The sequence below is a fragment of the Tasmannia lanceolata genome, unplaced genomic scaffold (genome assembly GCF_043159265.1).
Source record: "Tasmannia lanceolata isolate RefF3 unplaced genomic scaffold, GAP_Taslan_0.1 ptg000002l, whole genome shotgun sequence".
Classification (NCBI taxonomy): domain Eukaryota; kingdom Viridiplantae; phylum Streptophyta; class Magnoliopsida; order Canellales; family Winteraceae; genus Tasmannia; species Tasmannia lanceolata.
In genome coordinates, this window is record NW_027518679.1 from 49,633,789 (window position 1) to 49,658,445 (window position 24,657).

Genomic DNA, 24,657 nt, shown 5'->3' on the forward strand with positions numbered 1-24,657 from the left:
TTCTCTCTCTCTCTCTTCCCTTTATGCTTTCCACAGTTCCACAACTAGAATCAACGCATTTCACTCTAGGTATGTACATCAGTAGATGTGATAATCAGGACTGTTGATCTATTGGCCCAATACAAATTTGTGGGGTCTTGTGGTGGCAAAAAGATCAATTATCTCATGTGTATGTGGGCCCACAACCGGATCTTCTGTTTCTAAATACTGATATTTTGTATGGGGTGTGTCCGTATAGTCTAGTATTTTTCATAAAGTACTGTAAGTCCCACTCCATAGGATGATCCAAACCGCTAGACTTGGCAAAAGTGACCCGTGCCCGCCGGTAGACCCGACCCACCCGCAAATTTGCGGGCATGGGTCTGAGTTTTAGTGACCCGTCAAAACAAACCAGCGGGTGACCCAACCCGCAAAAACACGGGTCGGGTCGGGTCAACCCGCGGGCACCCACTTTTTTAAGGGTGGTGATTTTGTTATGCTAATCTAGTGAGATGGCTTTTTTTTTTAATGCCAAGGATGGTGATTTTGTCATGCTAATCTATTTTTTAAGGGTTTGATGCCTGAATAGGTTATGGCTAGCACCATATGTTGATCCCAACACTCCGATTTGAATGTTAGAGGGTTGATCACTTGATCATAACCCTCTATTGATCGGAGGGTTAGGATCAACCTATTGAAATGATTTTTGGGGCAACACCTATTTAGCCTGTGGGCCATCTAATGGACGGTTTGGATCATCCCACGGTGCCGGCCATACCGCCCTCATCAAAATCCAGTGATAACATTTCCCAAAATAAGCAACTGTTTGAATTTGCGGGTGACCCGCGGGTTGACCCGGCCCACCCGCGGGCCGCGCGGGTCACCTAAATTCTAACCCGCAAAAATGCAGGTCATTTCCTCACCCGACCCGTGTGACCTGCACCCGCATCACCCGCGGGTTGACCCGGCCCGACCCACCCGTTTGCCAGGTCTACAAACCACGCATGTTTTGGGCCACAACGTAAATTGGTTGTGCCTATAATTCATTTCCCTAGGATCTCTAGAGGGACTGCACACTATAGAAACCTATATAGCTGGTAAGATTAAGATCATCCCATGGAAATTATTTCTGGGGCACGCACAACCTATTTACGTTGTGGCCCAACAAATGGACGGTTTGGATCATCCTATGGAGTGGGCCGAATAACATAATACTTAATGAAAAAACGAATACTAGACCACACGGCAGGGGCCATGCTGAGAATGAGTGCTGATATCAAAAGCTACTCTAATAGAGGAGATGATGAGACACTTGAGAGAAATTATTCATATTTTTAATGGTAAAAAAAAATATTTTTTTGAACCTGTATACACCACTCAATTATTTGTGGGGTCTGTTTTTTTCTTAAGAAAATATGGGTGGGCCCAGTAGATAAATGGCTTGGATCACTACAAATAGGTGGACCCCACTGTGCTTTCAACACCCTGTCCTGATCAAAATTTCTATCCAATCCACATGCATAAAACTAATAACAAAAGCGAGGAAAACGACAAAAGAAAGGGGTGTCTTATCCAATAATATACCCAACCGCCTCTCCTTAATCTCCTTTCCCGTCGGTATCCTTCCTATAATTTCTTGCTCTCTAAGCTAAGATATCTTCCTTGTCTTTAGGGTTTCTTAAACATTTCTAGACCTGCATTCTAATTTCGCAACAAGGTACCTTCTTTCTTTCCTTTTTTAATCTTCTTTTTTCATCCTTTTATTCTGAGTTTTTGTAATTTTAGGGCTTTTCAGTGAAATCGTATTGGGATTGTAGCATGCATTTCTTATTCTCTTGGATCTTATTGTGCAAAAGTTTGTTTCTTACGATTGCGTTAGGGCTTTTCGGTGAAATCGTATAGGGATTGTTAATTTTATAGGTCTTTTTATGGATTTTTGGAATTTTAGGGCTTTTCAATTGTTAGGGTTTTTTAATTTTATTTTAGGGCTTTTCAGTGATATCGTATTGGGATTGTAGCATGCATTTCTTACTTGCTTGGATCTTATTGTGCAAAAGTTTATTTTTTATTTTGTTAATTGTTTTTTTCCTTTTTCCATGCAGTTGATGATGTGAATGTGTTTCTTAGGGTTTGTGCAAGAACTTTGTTCTTTTTCTTCTTCTTCTTCTTCTTCTTCTTTTTTTAAAATAAATTCTTATATTACTGATGTTGTGTTGAATGAAAAAATAAAATAAAAATCATTCGAAATATTAATGATGCTGTGTTGCGATTGAACTTGCCGATCCGATGGCAGATGCTCCCACCTTGGCCAACTCCCTCTAATTGGTGACTTGTTAAGAATTCATGTAGATACGTTCATGGATATGGTCATGGTCTCCAAAAATATTAGACGCAGTTACCCTCATTCTAACTGGGGGAGCGGCACCTTCTCATCTAATATAATGAAATCAACAATAGGCAAAATGCTGTCATGATCTAAAAACATGGACAATTTGGATCCAATCCAAGGAAACACAATGACAAACTTACTCCCTACTGCTAATCCTGCATAGTAGATCACCAATATTGCATACGTACATAGTTGGTCAATGTATTCCTTCTGCATAGTAGTTTATTAATACTGCAAACCGTCATAAAATATGAGCCTTGTGCTAACTATGCATAGTATAAGAAAAAATGAACTTAAATTTCCTCAGATTTGTTTATTTCTTATCATATTTTTCTTTTGTAAATTTGGGGATCTTTGTTTTCTTGATTTTGATTTTGGAATACAGTAATTTCTGTTTTTTTTTTAATGGCAATACAGTAATTTCTGTTTTTAACGTCCATTAGGTTTTGATTGGCAAGAAGGCGACTCAACCTTCTATTAATAGAGAAATGAACAAAAAATAGAAAGAGCAAGTTCAAGTCTAAAGCCAATTGGTTTGAAGAAAGTTCAAACCCTCATTTTCTGGAAATGGAGAGTTGTGCTGATTTCTTGGAGTGGCTTGGTTTTGACATGTCGATCAAAGTGTTCATGTATTTGGACGATCCGTCTGATCTTGTTCGTGCTAGTTCCGTCTCGCACTCCTGGCGCCGATTTGGTGAGCTTCTTTCCCTCCCTTGAAAGAAATGTTGAACTGCAGGACTTGCATGATGATTAGTTTTATTAATTTTTGTTGTCTTTACTTAAAAAATGTTATTCTCTGGAACTAGAACTATTATCTCTCTCATTCCTCTTGTGCCCATGCTTGGAAGCGCTTACTATGCATTGGGTCGTGTCATTTTCTGGGACTTTGGGGTCATGCTCACTTGTTTAGATAATTTCAGTGATAAGCTCTCTTAAAGATCATTGAATTGACCAGGAATTGGGGGTTTACTGTAGTTGATTTGCATTGAACAGGCTCTAAATAGTTTATGATACTGGTATTTGAAATTGATCTTGTCAAACCACATATTCGAGTAGAAACTCAACCTTCCTCCCATTCTTATGGCCATAGCTTGTGCCCTCAATGATTGCTCGTCAATTTGCTTTGCAGTTATGGAATGCTCTTTTTCCTTTTCACCAGTTTTAGATGCAAAGTTATTTTAGGTACGGCAAGACAGCTCTGGAGCAGTAGAAAGTTAGCACAACTTATAAAAGGGGTATGGTAATGAGAGTCTTGAGTCATTAGGAGTTTTATTACAAGGAAAAAAGTAATTTATTTGTAATAGGCTTAGATAAAGTCTACGTAAAGATAGAATATGAGTCTTAATTAGATTAGAAGTTGTTTTGCAACAAGGATTTGGATTCTTTTTTTCAATATTCGTATAGCTTGCATAGCCTATAAATATGAAAGGCTTATTGGCTCTGTGAATAGTTGAATATGAATGAAAACGGACAATCTCTTATATTTATCGGGTGTTTGCCTTTTTTTTAAGTGTAATGTCAAGAACCGTAGTGTAAATCCAGGTCGCTTTTCTATCCCTAAACTTTTTCCTGTCTTTCTTTCATCTTCTCTCTATTATTCTTTATTTTCACTCTTGATCTCTACATATGATTCTTTGATCCCTCCTCAGTCTCCAAAAAAAAAAAAAAAACCCTGCACTTACCTAGCATATGCCTGCATCTTCCTACATTTGTCTGCAAATTCCTGGCATATATCTGCGCCCTTCTAAACATACGCTAAACCTAGTTGGGATACTTTTCCAGTCTAATCATATATTTTAGGATCCAAAACCTAATTTTTACTCATCTTATTTTACATCTAACGTTCATTGGTCCTACATCAGATTAGTACCATGGCAACCCATAGTTTTAGGACTTATCAGCTAAGGAACCCCAGTCTAGAGGTGATAGAATTGCTCGTAAATCTAGTTGACAAGATGAATTTTATGGAACGACAATCGACACAAACTGAATTTGTGAATCGCAAGAGATATTTCACAAGCATGGAAGTGCCTATGTTTCATGGAATTAAGATGCTTCAAAATGAAGATCTAAACAAGGTAGTGGTGGAAGGGGATTCTCTAAATGTCATTAGGTGGCTTAGAGGCTCTCACATTGCTCCGTGGAGATTTGATGCTCTTTTTTTATGAGATTCAAGATAGGATTGGAGTTTCTTCGATTTCCTTCAACCACATTAGGCGGTCGACGAATGGAGAGGCTGGCAAACTTGCTAGAGAGGGAGTCTTTAGGGAGAGAATTGAGCTATTTGATTTTCTTCCTCCTTAGTTGTTTCAATTTATGTTTCTTCTCCGGCTTTTGTTTCCTCCTTAATCTTATACTTGTTGGGTCCTCCTCGGTCCCCTTTGTTTTAATGAAATCTTATTTGCCATTCAAAAAAAATAAAATGACGAGCAAGCATGTGTTCATTGGGTAGATACGCTTGAAGAGTACTTTTTGAACCACAACATGAATGACCAAATAGTTCGAGGTCTAGGATGTCTTTGGTCGGACGTGCTAGGGAATGGCAGATGACACGAGAGTCGAAACTCGAAACAAAACCTAATTCATTGGAGCAACACGAGGGACCGGTTGTTGGAAAGATTTGCGCTAAAGACTTCAGTGGTACAAATGGCTATAACCTAAAAAGAATCGAGAGGAGAAGTTCAAGCATGCCAAGGCGAATGCAATGAGGCAATCTGCTTGTCTGAGGATTTAAAAAAACATAGTGCATGTATTGAGCTAAATCACTTCAGAAATCCAGGCTTATGTATGAGGATTAATAGCGCGAAAAGTACTTGATGTCCAGCGACAAACGAGAGTACACTCGTCATTCAGAGTCAATTTTGACAACACATGGCTCTCTCATACTTAAGGATTCAAGAATCGACTGCAATCCTTCAGAGTAGGTTTGGACAGACGTTAGCCCGTGAACACTACCCGAGATTAAAATGGGCAATAATTGTTATCCAACATGCTTGGAAGAGGTGAATTGTTTGGAATTACGGGACTGGCTATAGCAATACGGTGCTGATTTAGAACTGGTTATACCTTCAAGGGATTGTTTAGGACTATTTAGAACAATTTAGCACTGTTTGTAGTACCCAGGGGCGGGTGGTTCAAGGAGAGGAGGATGAGGAAAGGGCTGGTGGGACTGGTGGTATAAGGGTGAGGAATATGGTGAGGGAAAAGGGGTAGGAAAAGGTAAGGGGATCTCAGTTAGGTTGAGGGAAGTGTTTTGGTTGGGGTGAGGGAAGGTTGAGGGTTTCGGTTAGGGGGCTGAGGTTGAGAGAGGGTTTGGATATGGGGCTGAGGCAAAGGGAAAGGGAATAACGAGGGAAATGGGTTTGCAGCAAAGAGGGTGAGAGGGGTGGCAAAGGGGATGGGAGAGGGTTGTGGCAAGTTTGCCGTAATGGGGGTAATGGGGGTGGGTTGTGACAGAGGGTGAAAAAATGCAAAAACTCTGTTTCTTTTGGCATAAATTTATTTTAAGCCCATTTTAAGTAGAAAAATTTATGTAAAATTTTTTTATGTTCATTTTACGTCGAAAGAAATGAAACCAAAAAGAAAAAGGAATAAGTGTGAGTGAGATGGTCTCCATCATTGGTTCAACGAAGCTTGGGATCATAGTTCTTCTTCTCTATTGTGTTCTTCAAAGAGGACAAAGGCCTTACATTTGTAGACAAAAATAACCTACGATTTCTTATAAAACTTGAATTTGAACTTCTAATATAACTTTTAATCCACCAATCCAACACAAGCTAGAAACTCCTAACACAACTTCACTAAAAAATCTCTACAAACTAGAACTCTTAATCAGAACGAAACAGATAGCGGACCCATGGACACTTAACTAGCCTAGGTGTTTAAAACACAATGGCTGATTTTGATTAAGACACCCCAAAGGTACTTTGATGCTCCCCCATTAATTTGATATTGGAACCCTTTCTTTCAAACAAAGCTTCCTTCACCTTCATCCTCGTACCAAACAAAGCTTCCCACACCGTAACTCCCTCCTCACTTGTAAGGAGTCCACCAACTCATGGATTATTCTCATGTTGAAACTTGAAAGTAATTCTACCCTTACTCTCCTAACCTTGAAATAAACAACAACCATTCTTTCCTCATCTAACCACCTAACCTCTATGAGCACTAAGCTCGTGGCGAAGTCCCTCCAATGTCTTTCTAAGAGACGTCCCTATTGTCTCTCTACTACATTCGTACACTATGATCATGAACCAATAAAATAAAACAAACCAAACCCAGAACCTTCATGCCGGTTCTTTGTACCTGAAAATTGTGATCCTCACACTAATTTGTTTGCCCTTTCCCGCTGGAATGGATGCCATTGTTTTCTGGATGACTTTGATCAATCTAAAGAGTTCCACGAGACACTACCATCCTTACAATGTCGACATTTCTCCAACCCAACCAAGAGTCTCGAGCTTTTGTCATTATTCATCATGCAAAAATTGTTCACCAAGTTGTTCTTTTGTCTTTAGTTTCTTTCCACTAAGTTGGTTTTTGCTCTTTGTTTGTCACGCTTATCTGTTCTCTTTAACTAAATATACTTTCTAGATGTTAATCCATTATCTACAATGAGTTTTGAATTTATCTTGGTTTGCTGATGTTTGATGACAGTTGTTTTCAAATTCTCATTTAGGATAAGATGGTTTGACCTCTCCCTTCTCCTGTTGGACATAAATGGGAATGGGGATACCATGACTTACACCTGGATTTCTTACTTAACGTAGCCGCCAAATATGTGCGTTGGTCCGTTCTGATTCTCAAGTACTTGCCAAGCATGCTATTACTCCATGCACGATCCTTTATGTATGTGCACACATGCGTTACATGAGTTTTGGTTATCTCGAGGGTGATTTTCTATATAGTTGAACAGGGAACATCTAGATGTTTTACGAGGCACTGCAGATTCTTCTAATTTCATGATGGTTCTGTAGGTTAATGCTTAGTTCATGAAGACACTGTGCTTTCTTTTTTGTTGGATTCCTGTATTGGTTTAGGCTTTCATTTTGAATGTTATGGTTTTTTTGACAATTTATTAATGATAAAATGTTGATGGGGACATATTTTAATTAGTGATCATCAAGTTCATGGTCAGCAATTATTTATCATAGAGAACAATTTTAAGTTTTCTGTTAATTATTTTTTAACTTTTTTAATGTGGGAGTTATGTGCTGTGTTCCTAGTTGAAATAATGAAATTAGTTCTAAAATGTTTTGCAGTGATTGCAAATGGTTTATGTAGGAAGCTGTGCATCAAAAAGTTTCTGGAAGTAGTGTGTTTCACACATGTAACTGAAATGAGCAATTCCATGGAACCTGTTGAAGTTGGAACTAGTAATTATCTAGAATGGAAGAGTCTGGAAAGAGAACACAGAGTCTATGCCTGTTTAGCTCTACCTCTTGCATTCCCTTTGGTAATGAAGGATTGTATCGTTGCGTCCATTATTGCTTCCAGCACTGATAATTATCCAATCGAGACCATTGAGAACACACTGGATCCAAGTGATAGAACGTTGGGAAGGTATTCTTATTGGTCAAGTAAAGGAGCAAATAATCCTGAGGTGCCTGAGACACTGACGTATAGATTGGCGTCCAAGTTATGTGTTGTTAATGAAATCAACATACGACCATTCCAAGGTTATTGTCCATATGTTCATTGTACATATTTACATGATTCTATTATTCTTTTGGTGGTTTTATTATTCACTTGATGATTTATTTATACAATCAGTAAATTATGTTTCTTTTTCAGCATCCTTTCAGTATGGGCATCCTATATATTCTGCACAGGCTGTGCGATTTAAAATGGGTTATTCAAAGAACAATATCATGGATGAGATACTTCCAGATCAGATAATTGCTGATGATGAATTTATCTGGACATATGTTTCACCAATATTTCCAATGGCACAGGTAAAGTTGTAGTATTGCAACAGGTTATTTTGTTGATATTCATCCTCATATCTTTTTAAACAACCTTTGAAAACTCAATATAGAGATAGTTCCTTTTAATGGAGGCATTATTTGGCGTGGAACAGTACCCTTCTTATTCATTGCTTGCAGCATCAGAGCTGCAGTGGTTTAGCCCAAATTTTTTATGGCATTCTGTTATACTTGCTTGTAACTGTTTGGCTGTTGCAGTTCTCTACATAGTTCATGGCATGGTTGTTGTTGTTGTTATAGGTTGCTGCAGCATTTTGCTTTTTGTAGGGAAAAATACGACGGTCATCATTTCTAATCCTTTGGGGGAGAATCACTAGTTATATGGTTCGTTAGTTTTTTATGTATATCACAGGGACACCTTGCCCCTTGTGTCTATCTGTAATATTCTCAGTTATGAAATAAAATTGTTACCTTTCAAAAAAAAAAAATGATTGTATAGTTCCATCATTTTTACATGTATACCTCTTTGGACTCACTACTGCCATTGCATATGATATGTTGGGTCGAGTCATAGTCCAGTAGATCAATTTACTGTATTTTTAGAGATGAACATGGGGAAGTAAAATTTGCGTTCTCAGGTCCTATTGGTGTGGCAGATGCAAATGTAGCAGAAGTTCGAGCCTTTCACCAGGGGATCAAGTTGCTTGAGAATGAAGATTTGAACAAGGTGGTAATTGAAAGGACTCGATAAATGTGTCAGATGGCTCAAAGGATCACATCCTTTTCCTCGGAGGTTTGCCCCATTTTTTGATGAAATCCAAGGCAGGATTGTGATGGTGCCGATATCCTTTACCCACATTAGACACTCGACTAATGGTGAGGCGGGAATGTTACCTGGAACGCGGTTCGTTCCAGAACGTGGTATTGGAACGGGTATGGGTATGGGGTACGATGGTAGCCTGGTACGCGGTACGATGAGGGTCTGCTATGTTGGTCGCTATTCGGGGTCGCGGTCAGTTGGGAGCACTAATTCGGACTCACACACACACACACACACCCTCTCTCTCTCTCTCTCTCTCTCTCTCTCTCTCTCTCGTGCACACACACACACACACACACACACACATATATATATATATATATATATATATATGAGGAAATGGTTTGTGTGCATATCTGTGCATGGCTACCACAAACCATGGGGGGGGGGGGGGGGGGCACATTTTTGGAGGGATCCAAAGCATTCATTTGGGATAGGGTGTGTACCAAAAATCAGCCCTATAAGATCATCCTAACCCAATCAAAGTTTGAGGGGAAAATGGACAGACACTGTTTCTGCCCATTCTTTCCCTCCACAAATGGCAGGGTTAGGATGATCCTATAGGGCTGATTTTTGGTACACACCCTATCCATGGAAGGGCCTTCCAAATGAATGCTTTAGATCCCTCCAAAAATGTGGCCCCCCATGGTTTGCGGCAGCCATGCACAGATAAGCTATCGGTGCAGCTGCACACAAACCATTTCCTCTCTCTCTCTCTCTCTCTCTCTCTATATATATATATATATATATATATATATATATATATATTTATTTATTTATTTTTTATTTTATTTTTTCATATATTTTTACAAGAATATCATTCCATAGTGTGCTACATACATTTAATACACAAAATATGAAAACCTCATTTATCTCATACATATTTTTTCAAAAAGAAAGTTCTCGTTGGAATATATGAATATCCTTCCATAGTGTATACTACATCCATTTAATAAACAAAATAAAAAAAACCTCATGTATGCCCTACATATTTTTTCAAAAAGAAAGCTCTAGTTTCAATCCAACCCAATATATAAAATTTGTAGCTCTCTCTCCATTAGTCTATATGCATCTCTCTCTTTCTCTCTCGTAGGTCGCTGCGGGTTGTCATTTTTTGCGATCCAGGTCGCTAGCGAACCACGTTTGGGATCGTGCGACCCCGGATCGCGGGACGGAGGGCAGATGGTGAATCCGGTAACTATGGGCAGGACAGATTAGCAAGAGAGGGTTTCTCTAAGGAGGGTTTGGAACTCTATAATTTTCTTCCTCCATGAGGGATCCTTAGTATTGTTCCTCATTTTTGTTCCTTGCTTTTCATGCTTATTGTAATATTGTAATTGTGGGACCCCCTCTGTAATTGTGAACCCCCTCCAGTCTCGTGATTATGCTTCCTGAAAAATAAACATTTTCCAGGAGCACTCTTCAAGTATCTAAATATCTGAAGGGCAGTTACCCAATGTGAAGTATGAGGAGAACTCATAAATCGGGTCACTACTCCCAGTGCATGTGATATGTTGGGTCGAGTCACAGTCAAGTAGATCAATTTGCCCACCAACCTCCTATTCCTACCGATGTCCTCCAATAACTCCCCCTGATCCGGAAGAAGCTTCACATTGGGATCCACAGGAACCTTAGCTGGCTTTGTTCCTATTGATCCCATCTCTAGAATATCAAGAACGTATTTCCTCTGTGACAAGGAAATACCACCATAGGAGTATGCCACCTCTATACCCAAAAAGTACCGTAGACGTCCCAAGTCTCTGGTATAGAACTCTATCTTAAGAAACTTCTTGAGTCTCTGATTACCTGACTCATCATTACCCCAGTAATCGCAAGGTCATATACATATACAATCGAAAGGATATAGCCATCAGCAGAGTGAGCACTGAATACAGAGTGATCAACAGCACACTGTCTCAAACCAAACCGCCCGCTGAATCTGCCAAACCAAGCTCGTGGAGACTGCTTCAGCCCTTATAACGCCTTTTGAAGTCGACAAACAGAACCAATCTCCCCTGAGCAACTACCCAGGAAGTTGCTCCATATACACCTCTTCAGAGAGGTCACCATGAAGGAGGTTACTCCGTATACACCTTTAAAATGTTTTTTTATTCTATTGTTTATTTTAAATATTTCTATATTCTGTACTTTTTTTTCAATGGTTGCAAAATATATTTGTACGAATCCAGTATAAGCTTATGTTTTAATCGAGGATTGAGTTTGCCTTTCATGCACAGCGCAGTTCAGTAAATAGGAAGCGAAGTCTCCATACCAACATTGCAGACTTTGCGGCTAGTTCGATTACTGATTCTGAATCAAACGAGCATGATAACTAGTAAGTTCACTTTCCCTAGCCAAAGATCATATTTTGGGGCAGATCAATAGTTACACTGGAAGCATACATGTGTGAGTTTGGAGAGTGGGTTGAATTTATGTGTGTACAAATCATAAGTGTATGTTGAAGATAGGGCCCACATCCATTAGAGGATGAAGGTTATTAAATAGGAGCCCAAGTCCCCAACACTTAGTTAACTTAGGTGGACTTTAATATGTAAGTTGATAGGGCCCATCATTGGATGGGCCCTATCAACTTACGCATTAAAGAGCACATAATTTTATTTTTTTTTGTAGGTAAGTTGAGATTGAATCTCCAACCTTTGGTTGAAGAACTAGATGGTAGACATGATCGTGGTTGATGCATCCTTTGGGTGTCTGATATCACTTACATTTCAAGTTTGGCAACAAGATTTGGAGTCCAGTCCTTCAGTGGTTTGGAGCATGTCGGTTTTCCAGATTCTCATCACCATCTTGTGGAGGAATGGTGGAGTAGTAATCTTGAGGAGATGTCAAATCCTATGAACAATGATTTTGTGATGACGTGGTTCATTAGGTAAAGGAGGGGGGGGGGGGGGGGGTGTTCTTTGAGGATCTACATCATCGGGAAAATCATTTGCGATATCAAAAGTTTAATTGTTACTTGGATGCTCGGAATGAAAAGAGTTTTGGGGAACTTGAACGCTAGATCTCTTTAGAAAATAGAAAGTGATCAGTGAGGGAAGATTGGCAGAGGAAATCAAATCTTCAAGATGGAAAACCCTACCAGTTCTTGTCATTATATTGAAATTTGACGTGTTTGTGTATTCTGGAGCTGGGGAGGGTTGGCGATGTTTCTAGTAATAAAGGTGAGATTGTGACGGCCTTTTCAGGTCTAGTAGGCATTCAGGATTCTCAAATAAAATCAAGGCATGTGATCTTCTCATTAGACCACAATCATTTTAGAAGAACCGGACAGTTTATGGGTTGAAGTTGATTCTTCCATTGTCACATCTTGGTTGCAATTGTCCCACACAATGCATTAGATAAATATCTTCTTTAATTTATAATATATACATATTTTAAATTCCACCTGCAGATTTTAACTTTGTCAATGACTTGTCATCCAACAGGAGAATCGTTTGCAAACATTCGAGCTACCACAGCCTATTCTCTGCATTGGTGGAATTCTGCAGATTGAGCTGCTGGGTAGGGTTCAGAAACAACAAACGGATGGGTTGTACTACATATGGTTAGTCTCTCCCGAAATTAACTTCTTCATTCAACAGTTATAAACTTACAATTCAGCTGCCATTGTTTTTCCAACTTATATTACTCAGACAATGTATGTGCAACTATATATCTTGGGCAGATGACTTCTTTCTGCCTCCTACCCATGGTTTTAAATTTCGTCCGAGATCCGAAATGTTGTCAATTTCGGAAATTTTGAAAATTGATTTTTTCTTTGAAAAAAATGTTATTATTCCGACATTTCAGAATTAATAAAATAGTACTTTTTTATTACCGGATTTCGGCTGAAATTTCAGTTTCAGTCAAGGACTCAAGGGCGAAACTGAAACCGAAACCGAAATTTAAATCCATGCTCTTACCTACTTCATTTCTATGCTGAAGGACCTTAACATGTATTACTTTTTCTTGCAATGCATTAGAACTGAACGTATGTTCTTTGTTTTTGCATCAAGCGTGTGCCATGTTCACGTTGTCGGGCGGCCACTTTCAGATGCATTTGATGTGGACACCCTCGACTTCCCAAGAAAATGTGTCTTGAAGTACTCCGCCAATGCTGAAGATTGCAGTGTCTCACAAACCACTGCCTGGCTTTCCCTTGTAGATAGACTCAAGCAAATACGGCAGATGAGAACCAGAAGGGTCTTGAACAATGCAATTCAAGGTATTTGGTTTGAGAACAACGTGGTTAATGATGAAGTTGGCGACGCAGATGAAGGGTTAGTTCTGAATCATGTAATTGAAGATATTTGGTTTGAGAACAATATGGCTGCCGTCGGTGAACATGGCGACTCAGATGAAGAGTTAGTTGTGGCTGATGGTGAAGATGGCTACTCAGATGAAGAGTTAGTTCTCTGATGCCCATATTTTTGTTCCTTCTTTTTATGCTCCAGTTTCGGATCAACTTTTCCTGCTGCCGGAATACGAATCTTAACGGTTTGTTAATGGTGAGACGCGTTTACCCTTTTGACTATATTGTGAATAAATTGTAGATCAGTCACCTTAAGTAACAGCAATGATAATGATTGACTCAAGGCCCGCTTATCTTCTTACTCTTTTGCACAAGATAAGTAGCATCTATACAAAATTTTATTCCTCCCATCTTCCAATCCTATTGCTTCTTACTCTTTCTATTCATGACAATAAAACTTGAGTAGCCACTGAAGGTAAATTTAAAAAAATACCCTAAATTTCCATATATTTTTATTTTCTACTTTTTGAAGTAGAAAACTCAAAAGAAGTGTTTGGTAACATGATTTTTTCAGGGTGTCATTTATTGGGGTATGGGTAAAACCCCTCATTCTCAAGGATTCTATCCTCGTCCAACCTTGGTTGAATGTTCTTGCTCTCCTCCTTCCTTCAGGGGAAATCCTCGTCTCCTCTCTTTCACAGTCTCCTTTTTCCTTTCAGGGAAAATCCGCGTCTCCTCTCTTTCACAGCAGATCTTCGTCTCTTCATCCTTGCAACCTTGTTCTCGATCGCTTTTCAGTTCTTTTTCAAAAACGGCGACTAGAATCCCCTCTTTGGCAATCAAAATCTCCTCCCAGATCTTTTATTCCCAAATGGTTCAACAAACTGAGCAAGATATGCGTCTTCATTTTGTACTTCATTTTTCGGTGCATTTTCAAGTTTCAGTGAACCGTTTTCATGGTTTAGGGTTCAAGAAGAGAGATGCTAGCAAGAAGTGAGGAGATTTTATTTCTATACCTTCAACAAAAAAGAACTAATTTTCCCAAAGCATAAAAAATGTCAAATTTCTTCACTGGAAATCTTCTGATGGATTTGCAGTGTCAAGATTTTGGTAAGTTTTCTCTTGGGTTTTAGCATCTGTTTTTCTTTGTTTTGGTGTTTGTTTGGTTCATGTTATTTGATTTTAAGATTTGTATATTCTTTCATAGTTTACTGTTGTTTTTTACCATTCAAAAATAAATAAAAAAGTTTACTGTTGTTTTTACTGGGTTTTAGATGATGTTAAAAGCTCCATTGTGTTTCCTATTTTAGATCGTTAATTTCATTTTTTTTTAGTGTCAAACCGATTTTACTTTTGTATTTTTTTTACTGGTTTTTAAATCTCTAAATGGTCTCTGGTTGTGCTTTCTTTAATGCTCCATAGTTGGGTGCTTCTTGTTATCTCCTTGTAGGTTGTAGCTTGGTCTTGGTGATTCTTTGTTTTATCACCACCTATTGTTGCACTTCCATTTCTAGTTTTACTGGGTCTGTTTGGTTGTGTCCGCCTAGGCTTTGAGACAAGTAGTGGCATAAGTAGGCAACAAGGAGAAGACCAGCATTGAATTTGCCTGGACCTTACCTTGAAAAATAGTGGTAGTGGTGTTTGGTTGTCAACCTCATAAGGTAGTGGTAGGGGGTGTCATTACTATAGAGAGAGAGAGAGAGAGAGAGAGAGAGAGAGAGAGAGGAGAAGCATCATTGATTCATTCCCAAGGAATCCAAGCAAAATTCCACCATTTTTGTGGATTTTCACTTCGATATCACAGGGAGGGAACAAGGGTGACAAATCACCATACATGCAATTATTAGCCTGAAGACATCCCTGTGAATCATGAGATGCCAATGCTATATTGGCAAACCAAACCAAGGGTTTTACTGATGTGGCATCCAAATGCCAAGCAAAACCCACTAGTCATCCTCTCTTTTGTGGAACCGAAAACTGGCGCTATATTTGGTTAGTGTTATTTTAAAACAATGCATTATAGCTAACCTTATTTTGTAGTTTACCCTCATTTATGTTCCACCCTGACGAGGCATGTGTTACTGAGTTTGTAATCGAGTTTTTATATGGTGTTCGAGCACACATTTGAAGGCCACGTCCTTGATATTTGATCCAACACTAACCCAGTTTGTAAGAGGCTGCCATTGGATCAGGATCAAGCTCTGCACTTCTGTCGCAGGCTTGCTCCATCTTCCATACTCAATTTTCTCAGCCAAACATGATTTCCTTTCAAAAAAAAATTTATTTTTCCTGTCAATTACCAACTATGATTCCAATTCTGGAATCACTCCAAAGAATAAAAACTGATTTAAAATCAAGAAAATGATTGCCAACAACAACTTAATTGTCCCATAGTCTAAATGCAAGGATTCCAACCCCCCCCCCCCCCCCCCCCCCAAACCACCACCACCACATACACACACTGTGACAGAATGGTTCACTGCTTGAGGATAAAATCCCCCCTTTTAACATTTTCCGTGAGAATGGTTCACTGCTTGAGGATAAATTCACCCCTTGTAACGTTTTTACTTCCCTTTGAAAGTTAACAGTAGGGGTGTCAACGGATCCACTTCGGGAAGGATCCACCTATGTCACAGTCACGATCAATTCAAATTCCTTATCGGTCGGGTCGGATTCGGATTGTTCTTCGGATTCTACTTTCCACGTCATGATCACGATCCATTTTAATTCGGACCGTCCATCGGAGTGTCCTATCATGTCCCACTAAGCTAAGTAAACAATTAATTTTTTTTAAAGAAGAGTTAGAATGGCAGTCCACTTTTAGTGTCTCTATGCATTTTCTTCAACTAAATTAAAAATTTACCTGTGTGTGATCTATGTGTAAAATAATGCTTTTATATCAAAGAATATGATGCATAACAATAACACTCAGTAATAAAAAAAAATAATGAACTAATAATATATTCATGACGGCATATATGTTAGATAGACTAGCATAATGAAAGTCAGAATTGAGAAAATGAATCAAGAAAAAAAAACTCACCATGATAATCCTCATTAACATGACACGGAACCATCCAAAAATAGTATTGCTGTTCTGAATCATTTCTAAATAGTATTTCATTAAGTGATAAGAGAGGTTTTGACCAAAATACCCTCTATAGAACGGTTAGCGTTGACAAAATTTGGAGGGTATATTTGCAAAACATTTCGGATCGAGACTATCCAATGGGCATATGATGGATCCTATTCATATGTTTAGATCCCGTTCATTAATGTTCGGATTCAGATGATCCATCGAACCATCTGGATCCATTGACACCCCTAGTTAACAGTTAACGTTAAAAGGGGGATTTTATCGGGGGTGGGGGCGCATATCATTTCCCGGATTTTTGGGGCCACATATGCAAAAAAGTAAAAGAAAAGGAATGAAGAAAAGAACTCTTGACCCATGTATGTCATATGTACATAATCGAATCCATTGAACTTGTGAGAAGTATTTTTCATCAACGGCCTTGATTAAAAATGTATGTTGTATGGGACCCAAAGTTGACCATGAAGATCGAATAAAATTTACTGACCCTATTTCTACCTAGACTGGTGCATTGCCCAGAAATCAGCCTCTCACGTTCTGTGCTCCCTTTTCTAGCAGCAGGCCCATCAGCAAACATAGGACGAAAAGCAGATCTTCAAGAGGCAGGGACCGAGCAAACAGAGGCATTGCTAAGAAAGTGAAACCTTCTTTCTCCGAATGAAACTGAAACCTTATTCAGTGGAATACGAATGAGATCGGAGATGCCGGCTTTCTCGGTAGAATCAGTCTGGGATGGAAGGATTCGAACCTCCGAGGACCAAAACCGGCTGCCTTACCACTTGGCCATGCCCCATTTAGATTTCAATTTGACACTAATAAACACTAATATTGTTATTGGTTATTCGTCAATTCTAGCCCAAATATCTATGGAGTAGGTTGTTGCTAGGATTCCGTATGTGTAAATATATAATCAAAATGAATTAATTGATCATTCCATATAATTCAATTAAGAAATTATATGAAAGTATGATTCCTATTCTCATTTGAAAAGAATTCCAAACTCAATCTCATAGATACATATAGAATTATGTGGAAAGTCATATTCGATGAAAGTCATATGTACGGCTTGGAGGGAGATTTTTCATATATTTCGAGATCCACCCTACAATATGGGGTGTGATTCGTTTTTAGCCCTTATAAAAAAGAAAGAGATTCTTGAACCTATTGAAATTCCTCAGTATACAAAAAGGAACTGGTACCTAAGCGAGTAAAGAAAAGAAAAAGTTTCGCAACTCCTCAAAAAAAAATTATGTTTCTCTATTCCATAATCCAGTTTGCTTATTCAAATTCTAATTTACCTTGGATACAAATCAGGAGCTAAAGGGGTGAAATTTAGATATTTGCACCCTGTCGAAGTAAGGAACCATTGCATATATTTTTGGAACAGATTCCATTTCGAGATATTTGAAAAAGCACTATCTTGTTGAAAGGTTCGATACATCTGCCCTTTTGGGAAATGGGAAGATCTAGGATAGGCGGCCAACCTCCTAGAGAGAGCGATGTGCATGGACAAGGTGAGTAGGGACGCAGCTCCGTCGACCGCTCGTCGGGCCTGATAAGTGGTGGTTTTTTGTGCGTGCGTGTGTGTGTGTGTGTGGGGGGGGGGGGGGGGCGCACTGCTAATTTGGCAACGTACCTGGTCGCAACAGAGATGAAAACCACCTCATTTTTACCTCATAAAAGCACATATCTTTGCAAAAAATTGATATGAGACAATGCATGCTAATAGGTACAAATAATTCAATTTAATGCTATTTTCTTGTAAGTGACGGAAACAGCCTCCAAAACAGGGGTAAGGCTGTGTACATCTCCTGACCCCACAATGGCAGGAGCCACGTGCACTGGGCCGCCCTTTTTTTTTTAAGGCTCTATTTTACGCCCATTTTTATACTTCAGAAAGAAAGAACCTAGACAAAACAAGGCTACGAAAGCTTGTTAAGTGTTCTATCAAGTTAAACAAAACAAGGCAAAGATTATTAAGCGGTGATACAATTTCATGTGGTAAATAATATACATGAAATATTTTTGTACAACAAAACCCCACATTTTTCTATCAGATAGATGGGTTAAATGTCTGCCAAAAAAAAAAAAAAAAACAGTTACATGGGCTAAGGACGCAGCTAATTAATTTTGCTTTCATCATCACTTAGCCCTCGCAAATTAGTCTATGCAAGGTGCAGGAAGTTGCGTTCCACTGTATTTTACTTTGGCATTTGTACATAGGGATGCGGCGAGATCCCCGTGGGCGTATGTTAGATGAACGTTCTTGAGATTGACATTTTCGCATGGCATCCCTTTGCTGCATCTGAGGGTAACGGCGATTTGAGACGCAGAGGTCCCCCTGATGTTCTTGAAAGAAATGTTACTGAGCTTCACGCGAGACGGTGTCTGCATGTAATAATTTAAAATAAGATCAATTATAATACGCAAGAAATAAGATAGAAATCAAGCTAAAAGTTATAAAAATATATATATGAAAATTTGAATTATCCTGGTAATTAGGGTCCTCAATAAGGCATAATGGGTTTTTATGGGCTATCCCATCTTTGGAGTAATTTGACACTCTATTGATAGCAATGGGTTGAATTATAGGGACATCTTAGGCCCATATAGGCATTTTAGGCCCATATATTAAGATAGCAACGAAGTGGGGTCTCGCTCTGCATGATTATGTTCAACCCATTTCGCTCGCTTTCGAAAACAAAGAATGAGATGCGTGGAAGAACACAGCCCAAATGACAGATGCCCAACTATCATTTTCAAAAACCACCTTGGATTTGGGCCTGGGCCTGGGCCGAGGCCTCCAAATAAATGATCTAATCTGGAGTAATTTGTGCAAGATAGGAAGGTTGATTTCCTTACCGAGGAAGCACAAGAAACATAGGGACAGTAAGTCTGGTCGATTATGATCGGATTCATGACGTTGGTCATGATAATGTTATCAAAGGTGAGGTTCGAGGCCGTGGTTTTTGCAGGAGAGCCGCTCCATGTTTTGATCCTTACCCCATTCGTCGTCCCTTGAACGCTGCTATCTCTGATGACTACTCCGTGCACGTCCTGTTCATTTGGGTACCTCCCTAAGCTCCCAATACTGTCAAAACAGGAAGCACAAATGAAACCTTTTGAGAGGAGTGCCAATATCAAACAAGCTTATTGTGCAAGTATTGAAATATCCTTAGGGGTTAGTCGCGTTGGACTTCAGAGAACTCAGGGGGACTTGATGGGTAACACCATAGCGACCCCCCCACATCCCCAACATGTTTGGCTTCTAAACCTGAGTTAGTCAGAGGTTCGGGATGTAACCCTGAGACCCAATAATACTTCTCAAATAGGTAGGACTTCAAAGTTCTAATCGAGCAGTTCCTTCCCCCCTTGGAAAATGCCTTACGAGAAAATGAGAAAATTATATTCAGAGATTCCTAAAAGAGAAGGAAAAATCCTAAAAATACATCTACCATGGAAATGACCAAAATACTCATATCTTAAGAAAAAATAAGGCAAAAATAGAAAGAAAAAAAACACCCTAAAATAACCACATGTCATGAAAAATGACCAACATACCCTCATGCCATACTTTATGGAAAATGACCAAAATACCATTAGATTGGCCCACAGTCTGCGAGGTCTACTGGGGATTCAAAATCCAATGCGAGTAAGCCCTACTTAAGAAGAAGAAAAGAGTTACTACTCTAGTAAGTGCATTCACCTGAAACCATGGCCAGGTCCGCAAGTGACACCGCTGATGGAAACATGAGAGCAGCCATTTCCAATGGAGACGCAATCGTCACCTGTTGAGATTGAGGAGGAATAGATGGTGACACCGGTGGAGCGCTCCATGTGAATTCCGTCAGTGTTTGGACTGTTTGCTGGAGCAGAGATCCTGATATTGCCCCCAGCAAAGCCGTGGCAGCCCACGAGAGCGATGTGGAAGAACTTGCTGTTCACTGATGCTATATTTCTCACTATTGTGTTCGTCATGGAAACAAACTTGATAGACTGCAAATAAAACAACAGATTCATGAATTGGAGAGAGATGTTAAAGTACAAATGATTAAATAGGGAATTGCTAGCGTCCATCGCAAAAGGCATTTCGAGGCTGACCAGCCACCTCGTGAATAGAGACAACAGCTGATGGCTCCATTCACGAGGTGGAAATGCCTTTTGTAATGGACCCTAGCAAATCCCGATTAAATAGCATCCTCTATAATATCTGAAGCTTTTGGAGTAAATGGTTGTTTCTCATGGTATCAGAGCTATTGCCTCATGGCCAGGGGCGGAGCCAGAAATTTACAGTTGGGGGGACCGGATTAATTTACACTTGTCTCCATTGGTCGCGGGGGGGTAGCAAATCCCGATTAAATAACATCCTCTATAATATCTGAAGCTTTTGGAGTAAATGGTTGTTTCTCATGGTATCAGAGCTATTGCCTCATGGCCAGGGGCGGAGCCAGAAATTTACAGTTGGGGGGACCGGATTAATTTACACTTGTCTGCATTGGTCGGGGGGGGGGGGGGGGGGGGGACATGGCCACTAAAGTAGATTGGCATGCATTTATAGCCATGATCTATATAAAGGAATTTTGCAAGTCATTGGGGGTCATGGCCCCCCTCAAGCTATATGTGCCTCCGCTCCTGCTCATGATAGGTCCTGCTCATGATATTAAAAATTCACATGTACAACCAACTAGAGAGAGAGATCATATCTTACGGTTGGAAGAAGCTTGCACTTCAATTGTTTCGGGCATTTATTGTAGGGCCATGAGTGCACTCCTTGACCATCAAAGGTCCCACCGCCGGTCAAAGTCAATCTATCCACCCATCCAAATTCAACCCATTCATCTGTGGGCCCGTACTTTCTTAGGTCCGTTGATGCCCTCAAATAGCCCTGCAATGAGTTAACAGTCAACAACTCAGTTTAGAATATGTGAAACAAGTGATATCTATTGTTTCAAAATGCAAATGCGAATTTTGAAAATGATATCTAAGAAATAAAAAGATATGTATAAAATAGGGAAATGATATCAGCACAACTACGTTTTGTTATAGATGCTCATGTATCTTGTCTTTTAGTATTTAAATGGCTTGTAAGCATGGTTTTAAATTTCGTCCGAAAGGGAAATGATATCAGCACAACTACGTTTTGTTATAGATGCTCATGTATCTTGTCTTTTAGTATTTAAATGGCTTGTAAGCATGGTTTTAAATTTCGTCCGAAATCTGAAATTTCGGACCGAAACCGAAAATTTCCGAAATTTGATTTTTCACCATTTACCAAATTTCGGATAGAAATTTCGGTTTCGGTCCGAATTTTCTATTAAATGGGATTATTTATATTTTAAAAAAAAGTCTTACAAAGTTTCGGCCAAAATTTCGGAATTTTCAGAAATTTCGTCCGGAATTTCGAACCAAATTACCAAATTTCGGACCGAAATTCCGGTTTTCGGTGGGATCCAAAACGGTTACCAAAACCGAAATTTTAAACCATGCTTGTAAGAGCTTTTGGGGAAGGGAAAATTACATTTACACCCCCTCTAGTTTCTGACACGTCCACTTTCACCCCTATAGTTTAAAATGTGACAAATACACCCCTGTAGTTTCAATTTGTATAAGGTAGGCCCCCTCAGTTGATGGTTCGTCCTCAGATTGAAGGGTTAGGATGTTCTGATGGAGCTGATTTTTGGGAACACCTTATCTATGTCAGGGCCCATCAAATGAACGCTTTGGATAATCCAAATAATGTAGGCCCATACCCGAATCCAAACACTACCAAAAACACAGTGAGCCCACATTGTTTGGATGATCCAAATCGTTCATTTGATGGGCCCTAACATAGATAGGGTGTGCCCAAAAAATCAGCTCCATCGGATTATCCTAACCCTTCAATCTGTGGACGAACCGTCGAGTGAGGGGGCCTACCTTATACAAATTGAAACTACAGGGGTGTATTTGTCACGTTTTAAACTAAAGGGGTAGAAGTGGATGTGTCAGAAACCAGAGGAGGTGTAAATGTAATTTTCCCTTTGGGGGGGAATGTAATGACCTTTTGATAGCTCTTTATATACTAGAAGACAATATAGATGAGCGTCTATAACATAACATATAACATAGTTGTGCTGATATCATTTCTCATAAAAAATCATTACTTTTCCAAAAACATGTGTCAACTCATTTGAGTTGACTGGACTTGACCCAGTTTAGAGTCGAGTCGATTTGTAGTGTTTTTGAGCTATGACCCCAAGTGGGCCCAACCACCATATGTAGATGCAAATATGCAATGGAGACCCACGTCAGTTCCTATACCATCTAATTATAGGATCAGATGATCTGAAAGTAATGAATGAAGCCCACATCTGTTTGCGTGGGCCTACCACAGGCACGTAATACACCAAACCTCGGTGTAAACACTGCTATTGACCATCAACTGATCTTGTTGATAAAGAGATTCCATCTTGCTCAAGTTAACTTCACACATCTAAGTCATTTTAACAATAGCTTATATACGGAATATTGGTGTATACAACTGATTCTTATTGGCCAAAAGGAGATGTTCTTCTAGGACTTGCCTGCATGTTGACCGTCAAAGATGTTACTTTTCTGCATGGGCCTCTAAATTGCATTGGGCCCACCAAATAATGTGCTTTGGGTATCACAAGCATGGTGGGCCCTGTGGACCCACATGCTGCCTTCCACGCTTTCAAGAAGGCCTGCAATCACAAAAATAGACAACCATGACTACAGGCGTATGGTATAAAATTTTACTCAAATAATTCTAAGTTTATAATTTTTTTCCTTAACCGCAACATTTTTCAAAAAAAAAAAAAAAAAAAATTAACCCCAACATGATTCAATTTTAGAAAGAAAAAAAACTATTATAAGAAATAGAAATGATAATTCCACCCCCCTTCTATTTTTACCACTTTTTTCTTATCTTTTTCTTCTCTTTCAGGACAAAAACAAACCAAGTGGAGTGGGAAAATCATTTCCCGATACAAAGAAAAACCATGTTCAGTTCTCCAAGTTAAAAAAAATAAAAAAATTTATCCATTAAAAACCCAAAATGCCCTTGTCTTTCTCTCTTCAAATCAAAGTGAAGGACATTATGATAATTCAATTTAATTACTGAATTAGAGAGGTTTGGTAATTGCTCAATCATGGTCAGAAGAAAAAAACCCAAAAACTCCATGAAATTTTAATATGAAGAAAAAATTTAGATGATTTAAAAAAAAAATATTGAATAAAATTCAGAACTAAGCAAAAAGAAACAGCAAAAGTTCAGAACTCATGAAAGCACAATCAGTTGAAGCCAAAAACACAAGACCCATCCATGAAAAACAAAAATTTGAGCAAAAAGTACAAAATCAAAGAAACCCACAAAAAAAAAAAAAAAAAAAAAACTACAAAGAACAAACATGAGGCTGTTTCATAAACAAATAAGAAATAATAAAACCAAACCTTGCTATCATCATGTGGAAAGTCATATTCGATGAAAGTCGTATGTACGGCTTGGAGGGAGATTTTTCATATATTTCGAGATCCACCCTACAATATGGGGTAAAAAAGCCAAAATAAGTGATTCGTTTTTAGCCCTTATAAAAAAGAAAGAGATTCTTGAACCTATTGAAATTCCTCAGTATACAAAAAGGAACTGGTAGCTAAGCGAGTAAAGAAAAGAAAAAGTTTCGCAACTCCTCAAAAAAAATTATGTTTCTCTATTCCATAATCCAGTTTGCTTATTCAAATTCTAATTTACCTTGGATACAAATCAGGAGCTAAAGGGGTGAAATTTAGATATTTGCACCCTGTCGAAGTAAGGAACCATTGCATATATTTTTGGAACAGATTCCATTTCGAGATATTTGAAAAAGCACTATCTTGTTGAAAGGTTCGATACATCTGCCCTTGTGGGAAATGGGAAGATCTAGGATAGGCGGCCAACCTCCTAGAGAGAGCGATGTGCATGGACAAGGTGAGTAGGGACGCAGCTCCGTCGACCGCTCGTCGGGCCTGATAAGTGGTGGTTTTTTTTTTTTTTTTTTTTTTGGGGGGGGGGGGGGGGGGGGGGGGGGGGGGTGCACTGCTAATTTGGCAACGTACCTGGTCGCAACAGAGATGAAAACCACCTCATTTTTACCTCATAAAAGCACATATCTTTGCAAAAAATTGATATGAGACAATGCATGCTATTTTCTTGTAAGGAAT

The 24,657-nt window shown here is 39.1% G+C and overlaps 2 protein-coding genes across 3 annotated transcripts; one reads left to right on the top strand and one right to left on the bottom strand.

Moving 5' to 3' along the window:
- Positions 1 to 1,561: 1,561 nt before the first annotated feature.
- On the top strand, positions 1,562 to 13,774 carry LOC143876838 (F-box protein At4g00755-like). Of its 2 annotated transcripts, XM_077378532.1 has the most exons (6): positions 1,562 to 1,696; positions 2,812 to 3,062; positions 7,630 to 8,046; positions 8,162 to 8,322; positions 12,559 to 12,677; positions 13,129 to 13,774. In XM_077378532.1, the coding sequence occupies exons 2-6, from the start codon at positions 2,936 to 2,938 to the stop codon at positions 13,529 to 13,531; spliced, it is 1,227 nt and encodes a 408-aa protein (XP_077234647.1). In that variant the 5' UTR covers positions 1,562 to 1,696; positions 2,812 to 2,935; the 3' UTR covers positions 13,532 to 13,774. The 2 variants fall into 2 exon arrangements, with proteins under 2 accessions (XP_077234647.1, XP_077234651.1); XM_077378536.1 differs by lacking the exon at positions 1,562 to 1,696 and having other exon boundaries at positions 2,924 to 3,062; positions 7,652 to 8,046.
- Positions 13,775 to 18,410: 4,636 nt separating this feature from the next.
- On the bottom strand, positions 18,411 to 23,258 carry LOC143886428 (exopolygalacturonase-like). Its single transcript, XM_077390399.1, has 5 exons — positions 23,022 to 23,258; positions 21,167 to 21,343; positions 20,165 to 20,454; positions 19,321 to 19,549; positions 18,411 to 18,846 (listed from the first exon to the last, which is right to left on the bottom strand). The coding sequence occupies exons 1-5, from the start codon at positions 23,112 to 23,114 to the stop codon at positions 18,619 to 18,621; spliced, it is 1,017 nt and encodes a 338-aa protein (XP_077246514.1). The 5' UTR covers positions 23,115 to 23,258; the 3' UTR covers positions 18,411 to 18,618.
- Between the last annotated feature and the right edge of the window lie 1,399 nt (positions 23,259 to 24,657).

Coding starts and splice junctions, on each gene's coding strand:
- LOC143876838 (XM_077378532.1), top strand. CDS start 2,936: ATGGAGAGTTGTGCTGATTTCTTGGAGTGGCTTGGTTTTGACATGTCG. Junction 8,047..8,161: donor CAACATACGACCATTCCAAG/GTTATTGTCCAT, acceptor TTTCTTTTTCAG/CATCCTTTCAGTATGGGCAT. Junction 12,678..13,128: donor GATGGGTTGTACTACATATG/GTTAGTCTCTCC, acceptor TTTTGCATCAAG/CGTGTGCCATGTTCACGTTG.
- LOC143886428 (XM_077390399.1), bottom strand. CDS start 23,114: ATGCTTGTGATACCCAAAGCACATTATTTGGTGGGCCCAATGCAATTT. Junction 20,455..21,166: donor AGTGCAAGCTTCTTCCAACC/GTAAGATATGAT, acceptor TTTTATTTGCAG/TCTATCAAGTTTGTTTCCAT. Junction 19,550..20,164: donor GGACCTGGCCATGGTTTCAG/GTGAATGCACTT, acceptor CTGTTTTGACAG/TATTGGGAGCTTAGGGAGGT.